A 12,010-nucleotide genomic window follows, 5' to 3' on the forward strand; every position below is an offset into this window, starting at 1 on the left:
TGTGTAATAGACTAGGCTGAATTCTCTTGGAGTTGCCTGTCAGCTCTCGATATTGCACGAGCCCACTCTTGAAACACATCTTTCACTCTTAAACAGTTGCACTATTTGGAGTGTATATTTGTCCCACAGAAATAATAATCTGCCTTGCTTGGGTTTCCTTTCTTGAAGATGCTATGCTCGCTACTTTCGTGTCGAGAACGCTGTGTCACGCTGATAATGCGCATGCCGTTTGCGACTTGGAAAATATTACCAGGCTCACAGCATTAAAGAAAGGAAATGTGAGCAAGACGGATGATGATTATCACTCTTAAAAAGTTTGCACCCTTTGGGGCCTACCTTCTCCCACAACGATAATCATTATCTGCCTTGCTTGCATTTCCTTTCTTGAAAACTCTGCGCTCGCTACTTTCCTGTCGAGAATGCTGTGTCACGCTGATAACGCACAAGCTGTTCGAGATTGGGAAATACCCGGCTCGCAGCGTTAAAGAAAGGAAATGAGGACAAGACAGAGGAAGATTATTTATTGTTGTGGGACAAGATATGCCCCAAAAGGTGCAAACTTCTTCAAGAGTGTTGCACACTGGTAATCGGAACAATATTTTTTTGGTGGCTGACCTGCACCCAGAGTTGCAGCTAGGAATAAAGCACCAGCTTTTGTTTCATAGAGCATCTTTACCACAAAAACGCATCAGCTGCGTAAAATAAAAACCGCGCAAATGATAAAGAAAAACAATGCAGCAGCACCCCCATGATGATGCCGATCCTACGAGAGAGAGAGAGAGTGAGAAACAACTTCATGTAGTCGCCTGCAGAACAACACCATGACTAAATGGCGCCATGACGCGGGCCCTGACGTGATCCTACGAGGAACTTGCAACAGCGGTGGCGGCACGGCCCAGTGCCCCCTGCAGCAGAACTCCTAGCGGCAGCGGCATGCCGAGGGACCCTTTCTGGCAAGCAAAACGCGCTGCGCTTTTCACACCTCCCCATTTTAGCTGCCCTACCACAGTGTTGGCCTGTCGACCTTGCGGATCACACTTCTACTCTCGCTTCACACTTCCACTTAAGATTCCTTGAACGACATACTTCAGCAAAGTGGCCTTTCTTTTTGCAGAAGTTGCAGGCGGAGTGTCATGCCGGGCAGCTCGAACATGGATGAGGCATGCGGCTGCAGAATTCGCATGTGGATGGCTTGCATAAGCACTTTGCTTTCGGGTGTGGCGAATGAGGCTTTGCGCTGTCGAGGTGGAGCTCGCAGGAGTGCTTGGTGCGGTTTTGGGAGAACAATTTATTCTTGTTGGCGTCTTCGGATAGACAGGAGGCCTGTGTTCATGCCTCCTTGAGTGTCACCTTGCGTTTCAGCACAGCTGGTCCAAGAGACAGGAGTCGCAGAGGCCCACGATGAACCGGTCGTGTACAAGCCTTTGCTCCACATCAACTCAGGAATAGTTGTAGTGCTGCGCCATCCTGCACAGTTCCACGTAGTATGTGTCAATGCTTTTGTCGGGCAGGTGAACACGCCCATGGAGCTGTGACGAGTCATAAAGCTTGTTTGCCGGGTAAACGAAGTGGTCAGTGAAACAGACAGCAGTCACTTGGTATGAGGCAAGCGAAGGGGCATCGAGCGAGGAGGTCTCAAGAAGTGGTCGGGCATCAGGGCCCATGCTGCTCAACAGCGAGTGTAACTGCATGTCTTCTGATGCTTGTCAGTCCTGAAACCGGCGTGTAGTCCTCATAGCGGCTGAGCCATGTCGGCCAAGTTCCTGGGTTCGCAAAGTCGAATGGTGCTGGTGGATGCAAGTTGAATCCAAACATTTTCGGCATTGCGCTAGTCTCAAGGGACATCGTGGTGTTGCTCTCTTGTGGTGTCGTTCTGTCGGTTGGCCTTGGGTTGGGGGCGTTACTGTTCACTACTGACACCATGTCTCGTGGCTTGTGCTTTGGAAGCATGGGCACGCAGGGACCGAGCGACACAGAGGTGCTTCTCAGCTCAACAAAAAGAGCACACCCCGTTTAATGGCACAAATATATATATACACGTACATACACACTCACGAAGTAGCAGGTGGTGCATGTGCTGGTGGCAGCCTAACTCATGGGCTAAATTGTGGTGACCTCTGCAGTATGTAGTTGTATATTAGCAGAGACAGAATGGAAAAGTTGTGATATTGTAATGGTTAGTTTTGTGTCAGAAAGTTCATTTTATTACCAGTCTCACAGAGCAAAACGATTTTTGAGGTGCTGCACTTTCCAAATTTGTTCAAAGCCACTGTTCTGGCTTTGGCATTGTGCTGCTATACCTGAGGTCACCGGATCAAGTCCTGTCGTGGCAGCCACGTTTTAACAGAGGTGAAATGCAAAAATGCCTGTGTATCGATCATTGGGTACATCTTAAAGAGCCGCAAGTCGTCAGAATTAATCTGGACTCCTCCACATCGGTGTTCTGCACAATCATATTGTGGTTATGTCACATAAAACCCCAGAACTTACTTAATTGATTTTGTTCTTGGGTTGATGCAAGTAGCCCCCTTTGTTTTTAATAATCATGGTCATGGCTTCGGGCAGACTGTGTTAAAAGGATATGCAGAAAGATGACAGCAGTACTGAAATGCTGTGAACCAGTACTGCTGCAGGCCTGAATTAAAAGAAGGTCATGACATGATTGGCATGACAAATTGAACATGTGCACAGTCTTCTTGTATGTTATTTTTTATCTGTACTTACTTTTCAGTTTAAATTTATAAAGTCAACTCTCATTAATTTGACTTCTGTTAATTAGACTTTAGCTTAATTAGAATGTGCTGATAAGTCCTAGAAGAAAACCATATCCGGTTGCTACGGAAGAAAAACTAATGAATTTACTTGATTCTAAGCACCCACTTTTTTTCACGATCGCCATGCCCAAAGTGAGGTGGGGGGGTGAAGGGGGGGGGGAGGGAGTGCTTAGAGTTGAAAAATCTAAAATGACCCCCTCCCCCCTTTTCTTGATGCCCGCGAAACTTGCAGAGTGCTACCGATACCAAGTCCACGTGACAACACACTGATCAAGTTATCGTGGTCACTTCCGGCCAGTTTTGGGGAGTGGCTTCGTTTTTGCCGTTCGGTGCTGCCATCTGTCGCGTAGCGTTGGAACGCAGCAATGCAAGACACGGCTGCCTGGATCGGTGTGCGGTGGTGGGGAACCACCACTTCCGCGCGCACTGATCCAGGCGGCCATGCGCAAGAAGCCGGAAATACACCACTGATGCCGTGCCGCCTCAGGATTTCGACAGCTCTGGCTCGACCATAGGATGAGCAAGCGCGCTTGGCAGCCTTAGCTATGTGCTCTTTCTCGCAAAAAAGGGGGTGCTTAGATTTGCATGCAAACTTTTTTCCAAATTTTTTTTTGGAAATAGCACGGTGTGCTTAGCATCGCGAAAATACGGTAGTGTAGTTTGAACATGAGAGCTTGCCACTTGGGTTATTTCAACCCACATCAGTGCCCCTTCACTGGTGCAAAGCCTTTGCTAAAAGCTTGAAAACAAAATAAATTCAGTAGACAATGCTACTGCTTCTCTAGCATGCTTTCTTATGGAAACATTTAGTTAACAACGCTACTTGCACCCCTGAATTCACTCGGTCTTGCTTGTTTTGTGTTATGTCATGACCCCATGTTGAGCCATCTGCTTTGTCTATCTTTAAGATTACGTTTAAATATGTTGGCGCTCTTCGCAGCGTTCTGGTTTAGTCACACTTAGAGCAAGGAGAGAAGTAATAATAAATAATAAAAACATATTGCAGACTATTTCGAGCTATAAAACATTTGAATTCGTTCGTTTTGCTGCCGTTTGTTAATTCAGCCAAATTTTGGCTGTCCCTCAAAGGTTGAATCAATGGGAGTCGACTGTACTGCAATGTACAAAATGCAAAGTAATTCAAAGATAGAAAACATGGCTTCTTCTTGCATTACTTACACAGTCAGCGTTCAATTTTTCAGACTCCCTAGGGAATGTGAAAGGGTCCCGAAAATCGGCCAGTCTGAAAAAAACTGATGTGCACCTCGAGGTTCAAATCGCTGCAGCCACGTACGAATTAGCTTCAAAAGCCTGCCAGTACAATTATTAGGTGTCTTGGTGCTCGTACTGTCACAAGAGATGGTGGGTGCACGCATGTGTAATTAAGGAACACATTTTACATCCCATGACAGTGGCCCTTCTGCACTCTTAGCATGCTTCACCGCAATACATTGCATATGTTTGACAATGTAGCACCGCTGTATTATACAACGCTTGAAACCCTTACCGCTTTTTCCTTTCGACGCCATCAGTTAGGATGACAAAGATGGAGTCAGCGCCATTGCTCACAGCGGCCCTAAACACGGTCCTAAACAGCAGGAAGTGATATCGAACATTAAAGCAACTAGGCCTCATGACAGCACAAAACTACTACTACAACTACCACTGTATGAGTGGGCGAGAGGGGTGGTTCGAAGCTGCAAGATAATTAACATGGAAGCAGTGCTGACTTCAAAAAAATGCCATTCTGGACCTGTGGTCATGGCAAAAGGTAAGAAAAATCGGAAGGCAAAGAGTTTCAGCGTCTGAAATTTCAGACGTTCTTACATATAGACCTTATTGGGTGGCTTATTGGCTCTATATGGCAGCACCATGAAGGCATCTGAATTATCAGGTATGTCCGAAAAATTGGTCGTTGACTTTAAATGTACTTATTTGCAGCTAAAGATTTTATGCACAGCACACAAGGACAAATAATCATAATACATGTGAGTTGACAATAGTTCACATTGACAGACAAAAGAATTATAATTATTTGTGATCTGACGAGATATTTTTTTATCTTAATAAGAAAGTTCCAGAAAGTGCTAAAGTTGACATGGAGTGTACTATTTTCTTGAGAAGTGATTTCCTTGAAGGATTGAAAAGAAGTTAAGAACTGGAGTGATAGTGTAAGTGGCTATATTGGCCAGTCCAGTGATGGAAATGGAGTGGGGCAGGCCATGTAATGCATAGAACTGATAACTGTTGGTCTGTTAGTCACAGAATCGTTATCAAGGGAGGCGAAACATAGAAGGGAACAGCAGATCTGGTGTAATGAGATTAGGAAATTTGCAGTCTTAGGTTGGCATCAGCTGACTCAAGATGGAGGTGATTGGGTTGGGAGAAGCTTTTGTCCTGCAGTGGACATAAAGCGATGTTCTTTTGTAATGAGTGCAGCTGAAAGGCCTGGTGCACCAGGTTGTGGAGAGCCCTGAGGAGGCCCTGCGATGCTTGGCACAAGGCTGCCGCAACAGAAGCACAGGTGCCACTCTGCTCAACAGCTGCTCGAGCCGCTCGCATGCCATCTTCAGCATCCACCTGCAGGGACAAGTTGAGGGGTGAGTCAGTAGCAGCAGCCTTTGTTTCTTGAGCTACCTGGTTGAACACTGAAACATCAATGCAATGCGTTTAAGTTGAGGAAGAAGCCATCGGCTAGTCAAGCAATGCAAGCTAAACACAAGTAGTGTATTAAAAGACGGTGTATCTATATCCACACTACTCTACACAGATGTAAATCTAGAAATGTAGTATGAGAACTAGAACTCCCACAGTTATTATATGGCATTATCAAAGAAAAAAAAGCTGAAAAGTGTGAGCATAATGTTCACAAAGTGTAAAAACTGAAAGAAAGGTGGTTCATTGCACGTAAATCGAAGTGTTGCTTTAGGAAAAAGAATTACGTTTTCTTACCCCACTCCAGAAAAACGATGAAAGAAAGAGAGTAAGGAAAGCAATGAAGTGAATGTTTGCAACAAGCAGCAGGGTATGAACCAGCAACGAAAAGTATATTTTGAAGGATGTGTCAAAGGCGTATCCACTTTATTTCCTCTGTTCCAATGGCTCTCACAGTTCCTAATGCACAAGCAATAAAAACAGACTGAGGTAACATTGCAGCAACGCTAGGCCTAGCTGCTCCGACATTCGCTACCAAGCTTCTCGATGTCCCGTGCCATGTTCTTCATTGAAAAAATTCGCCACTACCAGCAATGGCGTTGATTCCGCCTTTGTAATCCTTGCCAGTGCCTACGAAGCTGGGAAAACGCGGTGCGTTGCATAATGCCGCTTTCCGAAAGTCAGCTTCGCCTCAATAGGCGGCAAAGCATACCAAGTGTGGGAAGGGGCAATTGTCATGGGACCTACCAGTAGTCTGTATTTCTTAAAGGCCAACTGCAATGAGATTTCACTTGGGCTGAATTTAATGTATACCGTATTTACTTGAATCTAGGCCGACCCCAATTCTAAGCTGACCCCCTAAAGTCCGAAGCCAACAAAAAAAATATATTGTAAGGAAGATAAGGAACGTGCGCGCAGTCAGCAGCATCGGCAGCATCAAGCGCGCAGCAGAGGCTCGAGCTCGGGGACTGTGCTTGGTGCATCGTAGAACCGGCGGTCGCTACGAACCCCAATAAACCTCCTTTATAATATATATTACCTCAAATGTAGGCCGAACAAAAAAAGCGGGGAGAGCGTTCACAAAATGCAAACAGCATTTATTGAATCTGAACGTGCAGAGCTCATTCAACATCGTCGTCGCTGCTAAACTTGTTGCTGTGTTCCTTGTCACTGTCACCTTCAAACAGTGCACTATCTTCGGTAACGTCAAGCGCACTAGATATGCTGCACTTTTTAAAGGCGCGCACGATCAAAGTACCTGGGATGTCGTCCCACGCTGCAGCTACCCAGCCCGCCAGCTGTGATAGCGATGCACGTTTGATGCGGCTCGTTGCCGTTAGCATGTGGTCTTCATCAGTCAACCAGTCCGTGTAATATTTCCGCAGACGATTTTTGAAAAGTTTGTTGATGCAGACATCAAGTGGCTGCAACTGGCCCGTCATGCTGCTCGGTATGACAGCGAGGTCTGTGTTCGCTTGGGCGAGCGCAGCCTTCACGTTGTCAGTTAAGTGCTTACGGTAAGAGTCGACGACACGGAGTGAGTTCTTTGTCAAAAGGGCTCCTGGACGCCCTCGCCACACAATCTTAACCCACTCTTCCACCATCGCACCCGTCGTCCACCCGTTCTCATTTGCCCACACAATGGCATTTCTTGGGAAAGTTTCTCTAGCAGGCAGTGTGTTCCTCTTAAATATCATATAAGGAGGGAGTTTATGTCCATCAGCTGTGCAGCACAGCATCACAGTTGCTCGCTGCTTCTCGTAGCCTGGAGAGCCCACCTTTACCACTTGGCACCCTTTTCATTCACGGTGTACGCCTCTGGAATATCAAAATACACAGACGTCTGGTCGGCGTTGCCGATTTGCCCAAGGTTGCAGCCTGCCGCTTCTCTCTTTCGCAGCACGTAAAGCTGAAAAGCTATCAGCTTTTCTTCGAAATCGCTTGGCAGCTCCTGGGTGATTGAAGTGCGACATCGGAGGCTGAAGCCGAAGCGCTTCATGAATTTCTGAATCCCAGCCCCGGCTGGCTTTTGAAATCCTTTGGCGTTAGGCCTCGCTCCCTCGAAAGTTCCCTAGCTTTCACTTGGAGCACTTCTGTTGTCACTGGAAGGGCAACTGCTCTCTGCGTCCGAACAAAGTCGGCCAAAACTGTCTCCACTTCGTGGTGACTGCTTTTCTTTGGTCCACTAAATGCCATCCTCGATGCGGCGCACGCAAAAAGGTGCTGTTGTTGTTCCCTCCAACGATGGACGTTGTTCTCGTCGACGCCGAAGTCCCGCCCAGCTTGAAGGTTCAACGATGCCTGCAATGACGATGTTCGGCAATGCTCACTCATCATTTACGAGTTGACAAGTGTCTCTCTTGGCGTGCATTCTCCCTGTTGCGCTCACAATTTGAGCTGTTGCAAGAATGCTGATGCGTTGCATGGCCGTCGGATGTTCAAACACATACTCGAACACGAGCCCTGGCTCAGCAGTAAAGGAAGGCCGAACACATCTTTCCTGTCCCAGCTTTCAGAGCGCAAGCATGCACAGTGGCACAGTAGGCAAGTGCGACATGGACCAGCCAACACGCACAAGGTTCGTAAACTGCAGTTGATGAAGCTGCACAAGCTCCATTTCAACAGCATAGTCACTTACCTATCAAGATCTGCTTAGCGAACGCTTTCTTGGGGTGACTATAAGTACTGTAAGCCACAGCGGCGCTGAAACCAAAGGCAAGCTGTATTCAGGGGCAATATTCTTGAGCGCTCATTTCCGGTAGTACATTATCTTCAAGACATTTCACATGTCTCTACATGAGACGCGTTGAAGTAGGCAAACAAAACCCTTTCTGACAGTGCCAGAAACAAGCAGGAAGCATATGCTGCTCTCGTCACGAAGAACGCGACGGAGCAGTCATGGTGTAGCTGTGGCGGCATGCCAGGCAGGAATGTAATGCCGCCAGAGCGAAATGGACAAGGCTTTATTACGGCTGCAGTCCTGCCTCTCTGGCTGTGAGTTTTGCACACATAGCACTGACCCCTCTAGCCCGGCCATGCTGAGCTTCAACTACTTATCGTTTTCTACAGATGGCGGTAGTTGTTTGATTGGTCGAAGAGTCCAACATTTACAGCGTGCCAGGCAGTGGTCGGTGAAGTCAGATTCATCATGCCACAGGTACTAAGATAGCTAAAATTTTACCCTGTGCTGCTGATGTGATCTACAGCCGTGTGGCGATCAGTTGTTGCCACAGCGCAAGCGCACAAGTGCATGGAGACCGAGCGCTTCTTTGTTTGTCAAAGATGCACACGCAACACGCTCGCTTCAGTGAACCCGAACTGTATATAGGCCAGCATGCTGCTGTTCAGCCAAGCTAGCGCACAATGCACCCGATTCCAGTGGCTCAGGCATGCGATAGGACATGTTCTATTCCTGCGCCAGCCACACTAGGCTCCAGAGCGTCTAATTTCCACTAATGCAGTGTAACTTCACCATGCATGGATCGCATCCGCATTAAGCCGGACTAGTATATCCGTGCCTTTAGCTTGGCCACCCCAGTGTGCTCTCCTTCGAGCCGAGGCAGAACGCATCAAGGCTCTGCTGTTGAACGTAGACAACTAGATCAAGAATAGCAGCTGGACTCTGAGAATACTTCACATTGAAGGAACATCGCAAGCATGTAACAGCATTGGCACAGCGTATGAAGCAGCTAACAAGTCTACTAACTCTGTGGCTAGCAGACATGCAGGACATGTTCGCTGATACACGGAAACGGTATACAGGCAAGGGAAGCAGACGACCCAGATGCTGGTTCTTTACAGTCTGCATAGTAGTACTTCATTTCTGGCAACTGGTAATGGCGGCATTTTCTTATCCAGTCAGTTTCATGCATGGAAGGAGTGGTCTACCGTATTCCTTTAGACTGCAGGGAGGAATATATTGGACGGACGGGAAGATGCCTCAATGATCACTTACGGGAACATTAGAACAATTTTAGCAATCTGGTAAAGATTGGTCATCTAGCATTATGATCGGCCTGTGGCAGTAGTGACCTTCGAACCTCTCCCAGCCCACTGCGACGAATCGCTTCATGAAGACAACAATGCGCCTTCTTCAGACAGCCCTACGGCACCAAGAAGGCTAGCCACATTTGGCAGATAGAGTATTGTTAGTTTGTTCCCTGTCGCCTTCATGGTGTAATTGGAGCAAGAGAATTCCTGGAAAAGGGTGTTTTACGGCGCTTTCTCATGGCTCCCAGTATTCGTCACAGTCGTTTGATAGACACGCCAGCATGAGTCAAGCGTGACAACCCCCGTCTTCGAGGTCCCTCTCCGCTCGGTGTGTTCAGTGAAACAAAAGTACAGAAGAGTGAACCCTTGCCCTCAAAGGCAACCTGCTTTTGAGGGTGGGTCGACTTTGATGTCTGGTGTCGATGACTTTGAACGCTCAGACTGTACGAAGGTTGGACGGCAGGGAGGACAAAGGGGATTTAAGCAGCCGTTTTCAGCTCATCGTTGTGCTTTGTTTTTCACTCATGCTAGACTGATGAAATGTAACATTCTCCACCCTTCATGTAGATATTGTAAATAAACCCTGTACGCCTCGTTCTCGATGAGAACAAGTTCCTCCCTTCAACAACGTCCTTAGCGTGGATGAGTTGGACGACGGCATGGGCCAGCTACCTCTTATTACACGACCAACTCCAACTCTTACACCACACACTTCTTGCATTGTAGCTATAAATGCTTGTTTGACAAAACAAGTGGTATCCAGAAACCTGGATCAAGTGACTCTAGAGATTATCGAGGCGTTCGAAATTATTAGAAGCAATGACTCTAAGTTGCCCATCTCTTTCGTTGTCAAAAAAAGAAAGATTATTCCTATTGTGATAGCGGCCTGTCATGGATGATTATGCCGAAAAGTAATCTGTGCTGTGACAGTTGCTTTTTCTTCCTGCTGAACCGTGGTATATATGTGTTAACCATGTCCAATAAGAACTCAGTTGTTAGTAGCGCTGTGCCTCCGTCCCCTATTGTTGTCCTATGTGCTCACTTGCGCTTAACCTCAAGATATGCGGTACCAACTAGCTCATCACTCTGTTCTTTTACCCTACTTAGGCCACCATTGCACATGATGAGGCCGCTTGAGTTCGAATACATTGAGAATGTTGCCCCCCAAAGCACAAGAAGCTTTTGTTGGAGGGAGCCTTGGCGAGGAGCCTGTGGTAAATTGCACCACGAAACATGGAGAGGATGTCCAGACCAAATTGATGGCACTGGGACCTTGTCTTTGACACCACACCACCTCCAGGAGATAGCTTGTGCTTTGCTGAAGTCCACAGAAACACTCCTGATTTGTTTATCTGCATTTTCCTTTTCTTTGATCTGCCTATTTGTTGCGGTTGTGGCACATGTTGTTTGCTTCAACTTCTTTCCTTTCAGCATCAATTTGAGCCCTGTACAGGTTCCTATGAAAAGCTACCATATAATGGCACAGTACTTTTGAATGACCTTGTAAGGCTCACTTAATGGATGGGAAAAAGTTTCAAGGGGTTACTAACAGTGTGCTCATAACAATGTTAGCTCAGGCTTAATTATGTATTCTCTGAAGTAAACAGTGTTAGAAAGTAAGAAAAAGTGAAATGATTTTAATAGGTCAACTGTCCGATAGGTGACTGATTAAATTTCCCACATCAGGTGTTGCTTGCCATGTGTCGAATCCCAGGGTTGCAGTAGATTCTCAGTTCAGAGTGAGCATGCTTGTCTCATGCCTGCTTCATATCACCTGTTGGTCCTGAGGTGGGGCTCAGCTGAATTATATGAAACTGTGCTCACTGTTTTCAAAAAGTGTGTTGTCAGAGGCTTTATAAGAAAATGGCTGTACTAGTTCTACTAGTCTTTAGGTCAAACCAAATTGGGACGTTGAAAGCGAGAAATATTCAGAAGTTTAAATCTGGCTCCCCAATATGTGTTGCACTTATAACCAACGGGCTACACTTTAAAGATTAATAGCATGTTTTCTAAATTCTTGTGTGGCAAAGATCTTTTAAATCAGGATTGTACAGTTAAAAACCTTGATTTAATGAAATTCTTGCATTTTTCTCTAGCTCACATCACAGTGCTCTTTTGGTTATAACTACACAAATTGAGCCAGCTGTGAAAATATATTGCCCGAATTTCCATTCAAGATTAATTTACAGATGCTTACTCAAGGAATGTTAGCCAACAGCATTTTTATGGGGACACGCAATATTTGTACTGCTAAAATTATGGAACCTTGAATTGGTGAAGTTTGTTGTAACAAAGTTTTTATCGATGAGTTTTTACCTATCCTACCTAAGCGGCTATGGTCTTGTGCTGCTAAGCATGAGGTCCTGGGACCAAATCCCGGTCGCCGCGGCCGCATTTTGATGGAGGCAAAATGCAAGAACGCCCGTATCCCATGCATTGGTGGCATGCTAAAGATGCCTTGGTGGTCAAAATTAATCCAGTGTCCCCCACTACGGCATGCCTGATAATCAAATTGTGGTTTTGGCACGTAAAACCCCAGAATTCAATTCAATTCCATCTATGAGCTTGACTGCAACGTAGTGTCTCTACAG

The 12,010-nt window shown here is 46.4% G+C and overlaps 1 protein-coding gene across 1 annotated transcript in view; it reads left to right on the forward strand.

Annotated features, from left to right (window-relative positions):
* Nucleotides 1-12,010, forward strand: part of LOC126520887 (uncharacterized) — a 61,856-nt gene that overhangs the window by 14,533 nt on the left and 35,313 nt on the right. The window contains exon 4 of the mRNA XM_050169689.3: nt 5,214-5,374. Coding sequence (XP_050025646.1) covers nt 5,214-5,374 — 161 coding nt within the window. The remainder of the gene's footprint in view (nt 1-5,213; nt 5,375-12,010) is intronic.

This window comes from Dermacentor andersoni, chromosome 3 (assembly GCF_023375885.2).
Source record: "Dermacentor andersoni chromosome 3, qqDerAnde1_hic_scaffold, whole genome shotgun sequence".
NCBI classification, from domain to species: domain Eukaryota; kingdom Metazoa; phylum Arthropoda; class Arachnida; order Ixodida; family Ixodidae; genus Dermacentor; species Dermacentor andersoni.